The 18,177-nt window shown below is 44.2% G+C and overlaps 1 protein-coding gene across 1 annotated transcript in view; it reads left to right on the top strand.

The window, feature by feature from the left end:
• The window catches only part of PCSK2 (proprotein convertase subtilisin/kexin type 2), a 270,832-nt gene that overhangs the window by 241,866 nt on the left and 10,789 nt on the right, over positions 1 to 18,177 (top strand). Inside the window, exons 9-11 of the mRNA XM_030310130.1 lie at positions 7,981 to 8,196; positions 10,426 to 10,526; positions 17,218 to 17,445. Of these exons, the coding sequence (XP_030165990.1) occupies positions 7,981 to 8,196; positions 10,426 to 10,526; positions 17,218 to 17,445 (545 nt within the window). The remainder of the gene's footprint in view (positions 1 to 7,980; positions 8,197 to 10,425; positions 10,527 to 17,217; positions 17,446 to 18,177) is intronic.

Below are 18,177 nucleotides of genomic sequence, written 5' to 3' on the forward strand. Positions count from 1 at the left end.
CATACAAGTCCACAAAGCTAATTAGTCACCTTAGTATTTCAATGCTCAAAGATCCTCTTTAAGACATATTATAATGAAGCTGTCAAAAATTGACCATAAAGAAGGATTCTTAAAGGCAGCTGGGGGGGAGAAGAGAACATAACCTACAAAGAAAATCCCATTCGATTATCAGTAGATTTCTTCAACAGAAACTACAGGCCAGGAGAGAGTGAATGTCCTAATTCAGATTTCCAGCCAAGAATACTTTATTCAGCAAAGTGACCCTTCAGATATGAAGGAGAAAAACAAACAAAAGCTGATGCAGTTCACCACCACCAGACCTGCCTTACAAAAAATGTTGAAGGGAGCTCTTCTGCCTAAAATGAAAAGACAAAAATACCCCAGATTTTTCAAAGGTGATAGATAAAAATCATAAAATTATAACCCTCTCTTACAATAGGATGTTAAATGTAACACAAAGCTTTAAAGAAAAAGGCATTAAAAATAAATATAGCTACTACAATTTGGAAACGAACTCCCAGCATAAAAAGAGAAATTTGTGATAACAAAAGTATAAAAAGGGAGGAGGAAAATGCTGGAACTTGTAGAGGCAAATGAAGATAAGTTGCTATCAACAGAAAAAGGATTATTTTATTTATAAGACATTTTATACAAATCTCACGGGAACCACAAAACAAAAATCTAGAGCAAAACCAAAACATCTAAAAAGGGGGGGAGGGCGCACATGGGTGGCTCAGTCAGGTAAGCTTCCGACTTCGGCTCAGGTCATGATCTCCCAGTTTGTGAGTTCGAGCCCCACGTCAGGCTCTGTGCTGACAGCTCAGAGCCTGGTGCCAGCTTCAGATTCTGTGTTTTCCTCTCTCTCTCCCCCTCCCTCCCTCCCTCCCTCTCTCTCTCTCTCAAAAATAAATAAACTTTTGAAAAAAAGTTTAAAAAAATAAAATACAATAAAAAGCAGGGAAGGACTGAGCAAAATGTCATAAAAAACCACCAACCTAAAAATCAAACAAAAGAAAGAAAGAAAGAGAAAAAGACAAGACAATGGAGATACAAAACAATCAGAACACAAAAGATAAAATGGCAATAGTAAGTCCTCATATATCAATAATCACCTTAAATGTAAATGGATTGAACTTACCAATCAAAAGGAACAGAGTGTCTGAATGAATTGAAACAAAGACCCGACTGCATGCTGCCTTCAGGAGACTCTTCCCAGCTCCAAACACATAGACTCAAGTGAAGGGACAGAGGATGATACTCCAAGAAATGGTAGCCAAAAGAAAGCGGGTGTAGCCATACTCACGTCAGACAAAATGGACTTCAAGCCCAAAATCGGCAACAAGAGACCAAGCAGGTCATTATATAATGATAAAAGGGTCAACATCAATCTTCTTCCACTAGAGTTACATCCTGATAAACTGATCAAAAGTTGAAAATATAAGTTGAAAATGCATTTCATGCACCTAACCTACCAAACATGATAGCTTAGCCTACCTTAAATGTGCTAGCAACACTTAGTTTAGCCTACAGCTGGGCAAGACCATCTAATACAAAGCTATTTTATAATACAGAGTTGAATACCTCAGGTAATTTATTGAACGCTGTACTGAAAGTGAAGAACAAAATGATTATGTGGGTACAGAATGGTTGCATATATACCAATTGCTTGCCCTCATGATCACGTGGGTGAGTAGACTGAAGCTTCCTGCTGCCTCCCACCATCATGACAGAGTACAGCATATCACTAGATCAGGAAGAGATTAAAAACTCAAAATTCAGCGCATCGTGTCTACTGAATGAGTATGATTTTTGTACCATCATAAAGTAAAAAAATTCTAAGTCAAACCATCATAAATTGGGGAGCCTCTGTACGTCAAGAAGACATAACAACTATAAACATACACACTCCCAACATCTGAGCACTGAAATATATTAAGCAAATACTAACAAATCTTAAGGGAGAAATATACAATACAATAACAGGAGGGGACTTCACTATCCCACCGTCGGCAAAGGAGAGATTGTGCAGACAGAAAATCAACAAGGAAACAATGGAATTGAAACACATTAAAATAAATGGACCTATCAGACACATACAGAATGTTCCATCCACCAACAGCATACATTCTTCTCAAGTGCCTGTGAACATTCTCCAAGATAGATCATATGACAGGCCACAAAACCAATCTTAGCAAATTGAAAAAGATTAAAATCAATTTCAGCTATCTTCTCTGACCACAAATGACAGGAAATTAGAAGTTTCAACAAGAGGAAAGTGAGTAGATCTTCAAATATGCGGAAACTAAACAGCACACTTCTAAACAACCAATGGGTCAAAGAAGAAATCAAAATGGAAACAAATTGGGGCGCCTGGGTGGCTCAGTTGGTTGAGCGTCCGACTTTGGCTCAGGTCGTGATCTCACAGCTCGTGAGTTCGAGCCCCCTGTCGGGCTCTGTGCCGACAGCTCGGAGCCTGGAGCCTGCTTCCGATTCTGTGTCTCCCTCTCTCTCTGCCCCTAACCCACTCGCATTCTGTCTCTGTCAAAAACAATAAAATAATAAATAAACATTTTCAAAAAATTAAAAATAGAAACAAATTATCTTGAAACATATTAAAATGAAAATACAATATACCCAATTTTGTAGGATGCAGCAAAAGCAGTTCTAAGAGGAAGGTTTATAGCAATAAACACACATATTAAGAAATAAGAAAAATCCCAAACAACCTAATTTTACACCTCAAGGAACTAGAAAAAGAGGAACTAGTCAAGTCCAAAGATTGCCGAAGAAAGAAATAATAAAAATCAGAGCAAAAATAAACGAAATAAAGACCAGAAGAACAGTAGAAAGGATCAGCAAAACTAAAAACCTGTTCCTTGAAAAGATAAACACGTTTGACAGCAAGACTAATTCTTTGGCTAGACTAAAAAAAAAAAAAAAAAGACTCAAAATTAGAAGGAAAACAAGACATGGCAACCGATACTACAGAAATAGAGAATTTTAAGAAACCACTATGAATAATTATATACTAACAAATTACATGACCTGGAACAATGGATACATTTTAGCAACAATATACCCAGACTGAATCAGGAAGGAATAGAAAATCTGAACAGATCAATAACAAATCAAGGGATTGAGTCAATTAAAAAATAACACAGAAATCAGAAATCTCTAGGTCCAGATGGCTTTGCTGGTGAATTCTACCAAACATCTAAGGAAGAATTAGCATCAGCCCTCCTTAAAGTCTTCCAGAATATTGAGAAGAGGGAACACCTCCAAATTCATTCTATGAAGCCAGCACTACTTTGGTAGCAAAACCAGATAAGGATACCACAAGGAAAGAAAACTATAGACCAATATCCCTGATGGATATAGATGCAAAAATTCACAACAAAATACTAGCAAATTGAATTCAAGACTATGTTGAAAGGATTATACACCACGACCAAATGGGATTTATCCTTGGGATACAAGGATGGTTTGACATATGCAAATCAATAAATGTAACTCAATCATATCAATAAAATGAAAGATAAAAGCCACATGATCATCTCAATAGATACTGAAAAAGCATTTAACGAAATACAGCATCCTTTCATGATATAAATCCTTGATAGATTAGATGTGGAAAAACCATAGCTCAACATAATAAAGGCCAGATACAATAAACCCACAGCTAACATTATACTCAATGGAGAAAATTTGAAAGGATTTCCTCTGAGATCAGGAACAAGACCAGGTTGCCTACTCTGCTCACTCCTACCCAATATAGTACTGAAAGTCCTAGCTACAGCAGTTAGGTAAGACAAAAAAAAACAAAAAGCATGCAAATTGGAAAGGAGGAAGTAAAATTTTCATTATTTGATGATGATGTGTACAGGGGCGCCTGGGTGGCTAGTCGGTTGAGTGTCTGACTTCGGCTCAGGTCATGATCTCGCAGTCTGTGAGTTCAAGCCCCGCGTCGGGCTGGAGCCTGCTTTGGATTCTATGTCTCCCTCTCTCTCAGCCCCTCCCCCACTCATGCTCTGTCTCTCTCTCTCTCTCTGTCAAAAATAAATAAACACTATGGGGCGCCTGGGTGGCTCAGTCGGTTGAGCGTCCGACTTCGGCTCAGGTCATGATCTCACAGCTCGTGAGTTCGAGCCCTGCGTCGGGCTCTGTGCTGACAGCTCAGAGCCTGGAGCTTGCTTCGGATTCTGTGTCCCACTCTCACTCTGCCCCTCCCTTACTCATGCTCTGTCTCTCTCAAGAATAAACAAAAAACATTAAAAAAAATTTATAAATGCACTTGCCTTCTTAAAAGAAAAGAAAAAGTCCTATAGGAGGGGAAGTGGAGGTGGAGAAGGGAATTCCAATGTAAAGGGTTGGGGCGAGTCTGACGGCAGGTCTACTATATGAGCATGTGCTACTGACGAAGGGTAGGAGAGCCCCAGCAGAGAGCCCACCCTCCAGGTCCAGCTCCCTCCTGCAGTGCAGACTGCTGACCCATCTCATCCAAGTCTCTAGGTGAGCCTCCCAACCCCATCTGGTCTTTGGTTCTCCTTTACCATGGAGTCTCTGGATAAAATTCCTTCTGTTGAACTACGTACAGCATTATTTGCCTGACTGAACCTTGACTGATACAGTGTATTGATTGGGATGTTAAATTTATAAGTTAACTTGGGGAAAATCGACATCTCTGCAATGCTTTCTTTCTGTCCAAGATCATCATGTGTTGATGTGTCTTTCTATTGGGTCAAATCTTCATGTGTCCCTCCATAGTGTTCAAAGCCTTCAAAGTCTTATTTAGTACTTAGCTCTTTTTTTTTTTTTCTTAGTTTCTTGGGTTTCTTTCTAAGTATTTTACCCTTCCTGTGGTTAGTATAAATGGTGCTTCACATCAAATTCAATAGGTTAATATGTAAAGTCCTTAGGGCAGTCCCTGGCATACAGTAAGTGCCATAGTAGTGCTTCTTCTCATTATCATCTTAGTTTCTTTCATTGTATTCCCCAACAGCTTATTGTTGGAATATGGGTCACAGTTGTTCGGTCTGTTTCTGCCCAGCTCCCGTTCAGGAGCAGCTGGGGGCAGAACTAGATCTTGGGGCATCAATTAACAGGAAAGTAAGGTGTGCCAGCAACAGACCCATTCCATAACCAGGTCTCAGCTCTCTTATAGGTGCCCTTTTCCCATGTATCTGTCCCCAGACTACTTGGGGACTATTTGGTCCTGATACCCAATCATTAGATGTAACTATTATTATGTCATATAAACACACACACACACACACACACACACACACACACCACATTTTAGAAAAAAACAAGGCTTACTATTGCTAGGAATCACAGTGGCAAGTCTTGTGGGCAAGTCTTACAGTCCAATACAAAACTAATGTTTGCTGCTTACTCCTCAGAAACAGGCTGACAGTTGTGCTCTGTGCATCAGTGGGCCAGGCCACATAACACACTGCCCCCAAACTCAGTAGTTTAAAACAACCACCATTTGGGGCGCCTGGGTGGCGCAGTCGGTTAAGCGTCCGACTTCAGCCAGGTCACGATCTCACGGTCCATGAGTTCGAGCCCCGCGTCGGGCTCTGGGCTGACGGCTCGGAGCCTGGAGCCTGTTTCCGATTCTGTGTCTCCCTCTCTCTCTGCCCCTCCCCCGTTCATGCTCTGTCTCTCTCTGTCCCAAAATAAATAAACGTTGAAAAAAAAATTTTTTTTAAAAATAAAACAACCACCATTTAAGTCCTGCTCATGGGTCTGCAGGTCAGCTGGGTTGTTCTGCTGATCTGGGCCAGCCTCGGCTCATGCCAGCTGGACTCACTCATGCATCTGTGGTCAGCTAGAAGGTGAACTACAGACTGGCTGGTCTGGAGTAGCCTCCCTCCTATGTCTGCCACTTGTGGGCTGTCAGCTGGGATGGTAATCTGGGCTAAATCTGTCATCAACCAGCAGACCAACTCAGGTTTGTTCCATGGTGCAAGAGAATTGAGGGATTCTTGAGACCTATGCTGGGAACTGACACAGCCTGACTTTCCACCACTTTCTGTTGGACAAAGCAAAGACAGGAAGCCAGCCAAATTCAAGGGGTGGGAAGTACACCTCTCCTTTTGGTGGGCAAGACTGCAAAGTCATATTGCAGAGGAGGCATGAATACAGAGAAGCCTGAAAAATTAGAGTCACAATCGTCTCCCAAAACCCTACAACACAGTGACAATGCTTCTAGCACCGATTACCTTTTAGCAAAGGTTGCTTTGTCTCACCAGCAGCCCATCTGTGGACTGGATCAGAGGAAAGTTCCACGTTTGGTGGGCTTCACCCGTTTACCCTGATCCACAGCTGTCTCAATTTCATTGGGTGCCATTTCTTGACATTGAACCCAAATCTGAGTCTGTCTGAGCGTGTGATCCCCTGCACCAGCTGTAGGGATGATACACTTGCCCGTCTGTCCTGGTTTCTGAGAGCAGTTACTGACTTCGGTGGAGTTTTCCAGTATAGATTTTCCAAGACACTGTGACCGTTCTCAGCTGGTGGCTGAATAAATCTTTGTTGATGTATCGACTCAGTCAATCACAGGCTAATTAACTCCAAGTCCTGTTAGAAGCAATCAAAATGTCTTTTCTCGTTGCCAGGAGGCAGAGAGACCTTGGAGGTAATCCGGTTGTCTCTCTGCCTTCTGGCATCTCTGCCCTTAAGCCCCTGAGTCAGGACCATAGACCCCTGATGGCCACGCAGGGACAGACTTTCTCTGTCATAACATCCATATCTTCTGGTCCTGGAGGGTTACTGAGCTGCCCTGGGCCAAGCCATGAAGGAAGGGGGTGGGGGGTAGGGGCGGAGGCTGTACACCTGCCCTTACCTCCCACACTGCATGGCTGATCTGCCCAGCCCACCTAGCTTGCAGGGAAACAGAGTACCCCCAGCCCTACTGCCCCCAGAGTCAGAACATAGGAAGCCAGAGGGGATGGGCACTCCTGGGTTGTGGAGGGAGAGAGAATACTCCTAGAAGACAAAGAACAGGAAAAGAAAAGGACAGGCAAATAAGAATGTGGTTGAACAGAAGAGCAACATGAACTGTAGGGATTTATAGCTAAGCTTGCTGTTTATAACTAATTAGCACATAGTAATAACCATTGTGCATATTATTATGTGTTTAAAGTTATTTTTGTTCATATAAAACTTTCTTCCTATATTTGGTGTTCCCTTACACAGGTAAAATATCATATAATATTGTGTTTAAAAGAATTCTAGTATGATCCAACCAGGTAAATACACACACACACACACACACACACACACACAAGCTTGCACACATGCACGCACACACACAACATATTTGATATGCAAGATTTATATATGTTGGAGTAAAATGTGTATTTTAAACTTAAAATATCTATGTATATATGTAAATGTATATATAAAATATATAACTAGAAAATCAGAGATATATAAATATCTTTTACATCTTATAGAGCTAAGGATAAATATAAATGTACATTACATTTTTGCTGAAAAAAAAAGTCTGAAAGGAGGAACAAGAATTGGGTGATAATGATGACCTGTAGGAGGGTTTTTCTTTCCTTTTTCTTTTCATATACTTTGATTCTTACCATGAGGACGTACTACCTTTCTAGCTTTTTAAAAGCAATTTTCTTGTAAATTTTAAGGCGATTCTTCCAGCTTTTCTACCGTGTTACCCGCAAGCTCAAACACTAAAGTCAGGTAACTTTTTGTATTGGATCCTTCGGACACAAGAAGGAGCATTCTCACAGCGCCCTGTGGGCAGGAGAGTGGTTTCCAGGCACACAGAGCCGCTCACAGTTGCCGAGGAAACCTGGCTCGCCCAGGCTGACCAGCTCCTCCCCGGGCCGGGGCCCCGCCCCTCCTCCCCGGGCCGGGGCCCCGCCCTCTCCTCCCCGGCAGCCCGCACCACCTCCTCCCCCGCGGGGCGCGTGGGATCTGGTGGCCTCCCTCCCTGTGCCCCCACCCCAGGGTCGAGGCGGCAAAGGCAGCATCTACGTGTGGGCCTCCGGGGACGGCGGCAGCTACGACGACTGTAACTGTGATGGCTACGCCTCCAGCATGTGGACCATCTCCATCAACTCGGCCATCAACGACGGCAGAACCGCCCTGTACGACGAGAGCTGCTCCTCCACCTTGGCCTCCACCTTCAGCAACGGGAGGAAGAGGAACCCTGAGGCCGGCGTGGTGAGTGCAGCCCCGGGCCCTCGGTGAGGCGGTGAAGTGCACAGCCGCTATGGACGTCAGGTACAGAGTGACGTCATGCGTCACCACTGTGTGACTTCATGGGAAGAAGGGGATCTCCCCTCCTACCCTCAAAGAGTCAGCGCACCTGTCGAGGCTCTAGAGATCGTTGTCTTTCAGGGCAGATAATGCTTGTTATCAAGGTAGAGCCATACGGTGTGCAAGTCGGAAGCAAGAACTGTGCTTCCTTTCCAGCATATTTTCCATAGGTTGTCTTTCTTGTTTATTGTTTTGCCTTACAATAATGACAAACTCTGATGATCAAAAGTTGCCGCAGCACACCACTTATACGGAGAACTAATATAAGAACTAGAGCATCGGGGCACCTGGGGGGCTCAGTCACTGGAGCCTTGACTCTTGATTTCGGCTCAGGTCATGATCCCAGGGTTGTGGGAGAGAGTCCAGGGGCGGACTCTGCCTTGAGCGTGGCACCTGCTTAGGATTCTCTGTCTGCCTCTGCCCTTCTTCCCCACTCGCGAGCGCTCTCGCGCTCTCTGTCCCCCTCTCTTAAAAAAGGAAAAGAAAAGAAAGAACTGAGGCAATCACACCATTGAGCCAAGAGCCCATCCGTTTATTACAGTCATTAAAAAATAGTAAGTCCATAAGCCCTCCAAAATTGGGCACACACTTGTTTTCTCAAGGCAAGAGCAATGGTTTTCATTCTATTTTAAAATATGTCCATAATTGAGGGAAAAAAAAAGATTAAGCATCCCAGAGTTAGATTACTTATTGCACTTTTCTGAGCAGTTCTTCCTTCCTGGGCAGCTAGGTAACATGGTGAATTTTCCAAATCCCTTTAAAATCTAATCGGTAGAGCATAATGAGCCTTTTTGGATCTCTTCCTCTCTCTGGGTATTTCACTCACATATCAGCCTTTCCTCAGACCCCCAAGCCCGGAATTTGGTTGGTGATTCAGTAGTTCTGCTGAGCTCCATTTTGACTGGCCACCCACCTCACCTCTCCTGGGAGCCAAGAGATCCCTTTATGGAAGGGACACCAGACCTTACCTGCCTCCTTCCTTGAGCCCTCCTGAGCTCCCCCTTGGTCCTGGGGAACCAGCAAGTATGCCCACTCCTCCCAAGCAGAAGAAGGCTTCAGCCTCTCCTATCCTAGGAGAGCTATATGGACAGAAAGGGAGAAGAGCAGAGCAGAAAGGAAGTGAGGGAGGCCCCAATCCTGTTCTGCTTGTGATGCTTCACTCCTCCCCCCCCCCCCCTCCCCCGCCAGAAGGTGTCCCTTCCTACCCCAATGGTGTCACTTTGTCCTCAACCTTGTCTATGACTCTCTTTCTTCTTGGGCCCGGGAAGGGCCTTGAGTTCACTCTGAATATTGTAACTTTCCCCCAATAGATGCCTTTTAAACTCCCCTGACACTTTGTACCTCAAGCTAATAGGCCTTTCTGAGGATCCTACCAGACAAACAGAGGAAGGAGAAGTCCTGTGGTGTATACATGATCTTAATGAACCCCCTGGCTTTCACCCTGGCTCATTGAAAATGATCAGTTTTTTTCTTCTTCATGTAAGTCCTTTAAAACCTGATGGATCAGTCTCCCCACTTAAGAATTCTGGAAGTGATTTCTCACACATCCGTTATCGTGGCTCCATGTGTCCCAGAATCTCCTCATGGGATCTAGAGAAACATCTTCTTTTTACTGGCCTGTCCTTCTAGGCAAACTTTAGCCCAGCGTGTTTATTCCTCCCTCTTTGGAAATGCCACCCTTTCCTTTCTGAAGGGGGACAAATGACACTGTGAGCTTGGGTTTTCCCAACTGATCCCAGGGCAACGATACTCATGGTTGCACTGACTTGGAGGTAGTATTGACTTGTCAACTTTTCACCTATAGATTTTCCTGTCAGGACCCAGGAAACAGATGTCTCTCTAGTCTCTGGAATAACTGCAAATATGCCTCTCTGAACAACTGACTTCTTTTTATCTTGTGAACACTCAGACTGGCACGGGTTGCCCCTTTTTGCATGGGCTACTAGGAAGCTTGAATAAAAGGTATGGCAAGATAGATAGATAGATGGATGCTAGCTTATCCTTACCTTCAGCTTAATCTTCGGAACAAGGTAGAACTTAAATAAAAGAAATAGACAACCCTCTGCCTCATATTGTTTTGGGGTTCAAACTAGCGTGACTTATTCACTCATGATTGAATATCTTCCCTTCCAGGCAACCACAGATTTGTATGGCAACTGCACTCTGAGGCATTCTGGGACATCCGCGGCTGCCCCCGAGGCAGCTGGAGTGTTTGCACTGGCTTTAGAGGCTAAGTATGTTTCCGTCTCGGGGCCAAGGGTGGACTAACATTTGTCTTTCTACCCAATACCAAGTGTCTATGGAGGCAAAAGTGGGTGTGAGAGTGTTGAAGAGTCAGGGTCAATGGACTGTGATGGACATTTCTGAATGAACCACGGGCCCTAAGTGATACACACATACACACACATTCCACAAATAACATCCTTAGGAAAGCACAATACCCCGACACTCCATAGTGCATATCAGCTGCTTACTCAGATACCAAGTAGGGGCAGGTAGATATTTCTTTGTGAAAACCATCTGGATCCTTTGACTGTTTTTACTTCCATAATACCATCAGCTAAATGAAAGAAAACTATTGCCAAACTAGTATCTAGCAAAGCATTTCAGAACGTGTGGTAATCAGGATGCCCGCAGTGAAGATTCATTAGCTTATAGGCGAATTCACTTTTAACACTGAGACGAGGTGGGCAGAATCACACAATGTAGACCAGGAAATGGGCTTTACTAAGAAACCTCCCGAGCTACAGGTAGGAGGAGATTATCTTCTCTTTTCTCACCATCCCACGGAGAGGCCGCATATTGCTGTTGCTGGACACACTTGGATTTGATCCCCAACAGAGTTTCCTACCCACCCCACTACTCTGAGAGCTGAACATGTGGTTCTCAGGCATCACCCGTGTGGTGTGATTGCAGATGCCACGCTGTGGGGAGTTGTTCAAGAATGCAGCACCAGCAACTTGTGAGAGGTTGGATTCAGGTCCTGGGGAAGGGGCGTTGAGTACCCATCTTGTCAGTCGTTGCTAGGCAACCGGAGCTTCTAGCATCAATCCCCAGGCAGCCCTCCTCATCTCTCTCCATATATACAGCGTGCTTTCTGACTTGCAAAGAAGGTAAGCGTTGATTCCTGGATAGGAAAGGACTTTGAAAGATTATCTAGTCCAACACTCTGTCTTTAAGCAGAAAAGGCGTAATTGCCCTCCTTTTACAGATAAGGCCCCCAACTGGGAGTGACTCCTTTCATTGGATCAGGCCAAACTCTGATTCTTCTAGCAAAAATCAGGTGGAAATTTTAGGATTCCAGGAGACACTGATTGAAGTGTTCCTATGAAGCGCAGAAACCAAAACTTGCTTCGTATGTGCATTTCCTGAAGATGAAACTGTTTATCTCAAGGCCTGTCAGGCCCCGGTGTCTGAGCTGGCTTTGCTCACTCCAGGCGGGAGCAGACAAACAGTGGGAGCCTGCTGGCTGCCACTGAGCCTTGAAGAGAACAGGGAGCGGGGGTGCTCCAAAACTGAGAAGGGGTTTCTGGTCACCCTTTCCATCTAAGAGGACAGAACTTGACTCAAAGTCGCCTTGCATTTTGGCAAGCAAAGAGTCAGTTGCCCAGTCCTCTGTGCACACAAAAGGACAACCTAAATACATCAACATAATGGAACAAGGCTGCTGGATCTCTAAACAGGTTCATGGCCTGTGCACCAATCATTCACCATTCTTTAACACCCTTGCAGATAGCCTTACAGAAAAGGCATCACCACCTGGGCACACTTTGTTTTGGAGCAATGGTTTTAAATCTCTGTTGCCATAAAGAGGAAAAAAGTGATCCTTGCCAGTGGTGGTTCAAGCCCATCCTAGGAGCTAGTCCTAATATTCCCGAGAACACCAACTGCCTGAGGTTGGGTCCACACCCTGAGACAGAAGTTGGTGCAAGCAATTTATTAAGAAGGGCTCTCGGGAGAAACCAGGATAAAGCAGGTTGAGGATGAGGAAGAATCCAAGTAAGGATGCAATTTCAGAAGTTTCGGCCTCAGCCTGATCCCATGGGGAGCTCTGGCGTGTAAATTATGCCTCAGAGTATGTTCTCCCTCAGGGCAAGGATGCTGGCCTGCCATGTCCTGGTGGTGGCCAGTCACTGGCTGAGAGCCATGCCTGGGAGGGACTCTCCAAGGCTCCTCTGGCTTTCTGCACCTGTCGGCAAAGCAGCTCCAGTAGCCAGCAGTTAAAACCACTGGTCAGAACAAAATAGCCCCAGGAGATCATCCAGGCGGAGGAGCTGGGAAAGCCCCTCCATGAACAGTTCCTGCAACTCATCTCTCTTTATTGTGAGATGAGACAACTGGGGGAACTTGGTGACCCCCAGTTGTGTCGACAGCAGTCGAGGGCTGTTTGCCACCCAGAGGTCCAATAAGAAAGCTTTTCCAAAGCAGTTTGCATGCAATAAACAAATTATCCTACGTGAATGTATGCCCATCAGGACCCATGAAAGGGGAACAACTACCCCCCAGGACTCCAGGGGAAAAAAGAGAAGCCATTATTCCTCTGTCCTGCCCAGTCATTACTTGAATAATGTACTTTTCTGCCAATATGCTTGAAAACGGCTTCTTGAGTCACAGGAATATTGTTCACATTTCCCAGTGTGACCAACAGTAGAAAAAACTCCAAATGATTTCTTTGGGCGGGGGGTGACTGCAGCTAGAAATATTTTGCATTCTCTCCATGACCCAGGGCTTTCTGTGTGGCTCGAGAAGGCTGAGCTGGGTTTGAGGGGTAGGTCATAGAGAGGTAATTTTTTTTGGCTTGATGGAACCATCTGTGGTAACATGGCCCATATATTGACTAAAGTTTCCAAAACTGACCTTCCAGAAGATGGATTTTTTTTTTCATGTAAACTCTTAATCGAAGCGTAAGAGACACAGAGAAAAGTGCACAAATATTAGATACAGCTCAGTGACTTCTTACAAAGCTAACAGACCCCTGTTAACCAGCATCCAGATCAAGAAACAGACGATTACCTAAGTCCCAGTATATGCTTCTTTTGCTTCATAGTATGTCCGAGAGATTCCTCCATACTGTCGTGTGTGGCCATGGGTCATTCATCCTCATTGTTAAATTACCCCACTGCATAAATGAATACTTGGGTTGTTTCCAGGTGGGGGCTATTATGAGTCATATTGCTGTGAATATTCTTACATATTCATTCTTTCGGTGAACGTATGAATGCATTTCTGTTGGGTGCATACCAGGCACTCAAATGCTGAGTCACGGGATATACATATGTGCTGTGCTAGTAGATACCCCCAAACAGTTTTCAAAGTTTTTCCAAATAGCCATTGACGCTCGCTCAGGCAGTATGAGTTAACGGTGGCCCCACATCCTTGCCCACACTTGGTATTGCCAGCCTTCCACACTTTAGCCATTCTTATGACTGTTCAGTAGAATTGTACTCTACTTCTAATTTTGCATTTCCCAGATAAATGGTAACGTTGAGCACTGGATGGAATTTTGAAAACAATAGATTCCCACATCTCAACCAAGAATCACCAAATACAATCTCTGGGGTTATGGATGGCCCAGGGATTTGTCTTTTCAAGCGCTGTTCCAGGGACTCTGTAAGTAGCCAGCCTGTGGAAGCTCCGTGGCCTGGGCATGCAGTAAAGCAAGAGCTCCATGAACCTATGAATCAGGATATACTGTTGTTTGCAGGTGACCATCTGGACTCTGCCTCTGACTGGGTCAAGATTGGAAACAGAAAATCCCAATGACAGTAGTTAAACTGAGGACAGGGTTTTATTTTTCTGCCATGTGAAAGATGAAACAGAGGTAAGGAGCCCAGGGCTACTTTGAGGGTGCCCCTGGGATGTGGGGAATCCAGCTCTTCCTAGATTTCTACTCTTCCACTTTCATGTTCTCCAGATGCTGCTGGAGCTCCAGCCATCACGCTGATATTTCAGATAGAAAAAACTGGAAGAGCAAAGGGACAAAAGATACCCACCATCGGAGTCAGCCTCGTCTAAAGTTTTTTCTGAAAAGCCTCACCCAGTGGCTTTTGCTTATTTCTCATTGACCGGAACTGTCACATGACCACCCCAGACTGCAGAGGAGGCTGGGAACTATAGCTTTGTAGCTGGTAACATTGCTGTTCTGAATAAAATTGAGGTTTTCTTAAAAAGGAACAGGGAGGGTAGATATGAGGGAGATAATAGCTATGTCCTCCAGTCTCCTGGTATCTACATGGGCAATCATTTACCACCCTGGATCTCTGTTGTCTTACCTTAAAAATATAGAAAGGGCACTGAGGCAGGAATCTACATCTGTCACTAGTCCCCACGTGATTCTGATGCAGGAGACTTGAGGACCAGAGTCTGAAGCCCCCTAGATGGGATAACACATCGGCTCCACTGTTGGTTTTCTTGGTATTCAGAGCTCCCCCATCATGGCAGCCCTCCCTTTTTAAACACTGAGTTATCGGTCTTTCCTGTTGGGCTGTAGCCTCTGAGAGAACAGGGAGCTTCCTACGACATGCCCACAACTATCACAGTGCCTAGAGCTGGTATACACTCAGTGAACCTTCATAGAATCGCTTCATTGTGCAGGACCTTTCCATATACCTGTGCCTTATTTTCCCAACCATTATATAAAATATTTTTCATGTTATTTGTCCTATTACACTGTTCACAGTGACCTTTATTTTGTAGATCATCTGTAAATTTACTATTTTTTTATTATTTGATAAGCATAGCCTACAATTCTTGAGCTACCATGGTAGGAATAAAGATTAAAGCAGGTGGAAGAAATACTGTTTTGCACAACAGTGTATTCTGTCAATTCTGAAAGTGTTCAGAAGGGGGAATCATGAGGGACTGAGTTTTACCTCTCAGGTATGCATAAATGGCTGGCCAAACAATGTCACAAACTCCGTTACATAAGAGTATGGTCTATCTGGTTTATTCTAGAAGTGTGAAGATCTTTGTTCTGATGCATTCTCTCTATTCTCATGGAGTCCATGAGAATAAATCTGTGGAGAAATATCTAATGAGCTCTCCAAGCTCCAGGAAGCATTGCATGTTTTTGTGGCAGAACCCCCAGCAAAGATGGGTGATAATCCACCTGCCAGCCTGCCCTCAGATCATCTCGAGACCACCAGCTCCTCATTTATCAACACTTCTGTTTTTAATTAATTCAGAATCTCATTCCACCAAAACACTGAGCTTTTAGCCATAATCAACTTCTGGAAGTTTCACCCCATTCACCTGGGTCCTGGGAACCATATCAAGATATGTTCATAAATTTCCCAAATAAGCAGTGACCTTCCTTGAAACTTTCTCCTTAATAGCTGAAGGTCTGCATTGCAAGAGTACATGAATCATTGGCATGTTTTGGCTCTGACTCAAGGCTTTGAACCAATGAACGCTGCATGTATTGAAATCAAATGAGTTATGTTGTTCCTGGTCTTTTGAATTATTTGACTTCTAAAGAGAACCACAGTGCAGGGTTTTTCCAACTTTTTGATTATGACTCTCAGGAATAAATTTTGCATAGCAACGCAACACCACACACACATACACAGTTCCAAGAAAAATAGTTTCCCGTAGTACTTGCTAATGCACGCTCTTACTCTTTTCTGTTCTGTTCTGTTCATTTTTTAATGATAGTCCCATTCATTAAATCACGGGTTTTCAGCCTAGCTGTCTACTAGAATTGGCCTGGGAAGTGGTAACAATTTCCAAAGCCTGAGTCTAACTCCCAGAATTCTGATCTAATTGGTCTGAGATGTGGCCTAAGCAATGGGATTTGAAATGTCCTCACCAGAAGATTTAATGTGCAGCCCACATAGATAATCTGTGCAGTTAAGTTGCTTTCTTGGCCCACAGATGGGTCTGACTTGTCCTTTGAAAAAACAGGCAGTGAGTTATATTAGACGCTGATTTCCAAGGACAGTAGCGTCTGCAAGCAGATGTGCTTATCACCAGACAAACAGCGTACAAAGGGACTGCTGACCTGGGCCCGGGGGACACGAGTATGCTGAAGATACCATCTCTGCCCTTGAAGAAATGACAGCCTCATTGCACAAATGGAACATATCCATGGAGCCAATGCCCAGATCAAGAGCAGAGCACTGCCTTCACCCAGAAGCTCCCTTGTGTCACCTTCCAGCCCCCCCTCCAAGACTAACCACTAACCTGACTTCTAACAGCACAGATTACTTGGGTCTGTTTTGATACTTTAAACAAAAGAAATAGTATACAGTATGTTCTCTTCTGTGTCTGGCTTCATTAGGGTGACATTCTATTGACAGATTCATCTGTATTATTCAGCGTAGCTATAGTTCATTCGTTTCTCATTGTAGGACAGTATTTCACATCCAATAAATACACCTCAGTTGGCTTATTCATTTTATTGTGGCTGGGTATTTGGGGCTTTGTCGTTTGGGCCTGTGAACGTTCCGGTACACGTCAGGTGGATATATACACACATTTTGGGGGGGATGCATACCTAGGAATGGAACTTCTGGGCCATAGCTTGGACACTGGGACAACATGAGAAGATACAGCCAAATGGTTTTCCAAAGTATCAGCAGCAAGTTACAATCCCATGTGCAAAGTATGTGGGCTCCAGTGGCTTCACATCTTTGCCAGTACTTAGTATTGTCAGCCTTTTTCATTTCAGCCATTCCAGTGTGTGTTAGAATTGTGCATTTGAAGTAAGTTTATTTAATAAGAAAGACAAGATGTTTCAATGTAGATATATAATGGCTCTAGATGGTGCATGGAAATCCTCCCTTCGCGGTTCATAGATGTTCCAAATCCTACAAAGGATATATGTGCTGTAGTCATTCTCCTCTCTCTCTCTCTCCTCTCTCTCTCTCCTCGCCTTGTGCCCTCCCCTTACCCGTGTCTCAAATATCTCTGCCTCTGGTATCCAGCCCTGGGTCTGACCTGGAGAGACATACAGCATCTGACTGTGCTTACCTCCAAACGGAACCAGCTTCACGACGAGGTCCATCAATGGCGGAGGAATGGGGTTGGCCTGGAGTTTAATCACCTCTTTGGCTACGGGGTCCTTGATGCAGGCGCCATGGTGAAAATGGCTAAAGACTGGAAAACTGTGCCCGAGAGATTCCACTGTGTAGGAGGCTCCGTGCAGGACCCTGAGTAAGTGGGGGGTGGCAGTTGCATGTTGAAAACACCCCAGAGGTGGTGCTGTGGCATTGGCAACAATCTCAGATTCCCTCTCTGTCTGCTTGAGATACACTGGATTTGATTCAGGGACAACCAGCTTCCAGGCAGAGCTATAGAGCTGCACAAGCCCAGGAGCCCCATGTACGTAGAACACAGTTAGGTGACTCTGAACCCGTGCTTTTAGGTGTGATCCTTTATTGTTTCACTGGCTTATACTATTATTTTTAAGTGCACAAGTCAACCAGTGTAACTGGGTCCCAGATCACTAAATAGACCATGACCGTGACCAATATCTCAGAAGTCCCTTGTGTCCCCTTCCATCATGGCCTCCCCAAGAGTAACCACTATTCTTCTAACTCCATAGATTATTTGGCCTGTTTTATACTTAATATACATGAAATGAGACACTGTCTTCTCCTTTATATCTGGATTCTTTAACTCAGAATGATTCATCCATGTTTAGCGTACTTGTAGTTGGTTTATTCTCGTGGCTAAACAATGTTCTGTTATGTGACTATAACACAATTTTCTTATTCGTTCTATTGGTGAGGCGGCGTAAGGACTTGATTTGATTCTGAGTGAGGTAGATAGCCATTTGGAGGGATTTGAGTGAGGAGTTCCCCACACAGAAACCACCAGTCTGGTCACCTGCACCTACGTCCCTTTTAACTTCCAATCACAGCAAGAGGATTGGATAATAAGGAC

This window comes from Lynx canadensis, chromosome A3 (assembly GCF_007474595.2).
Source record: "Lynx canadensis isolate LIC74 chromosome A3, mLynCan4.pri.v2, whole genome shotgun sequence".
In the NCBI taxonomy this organism is placed as follows: Eukaryota; Metazoa; Chordata; class Mammalia; order Carnivora; family Felidae; genus Lynx; species Lynx canadensis.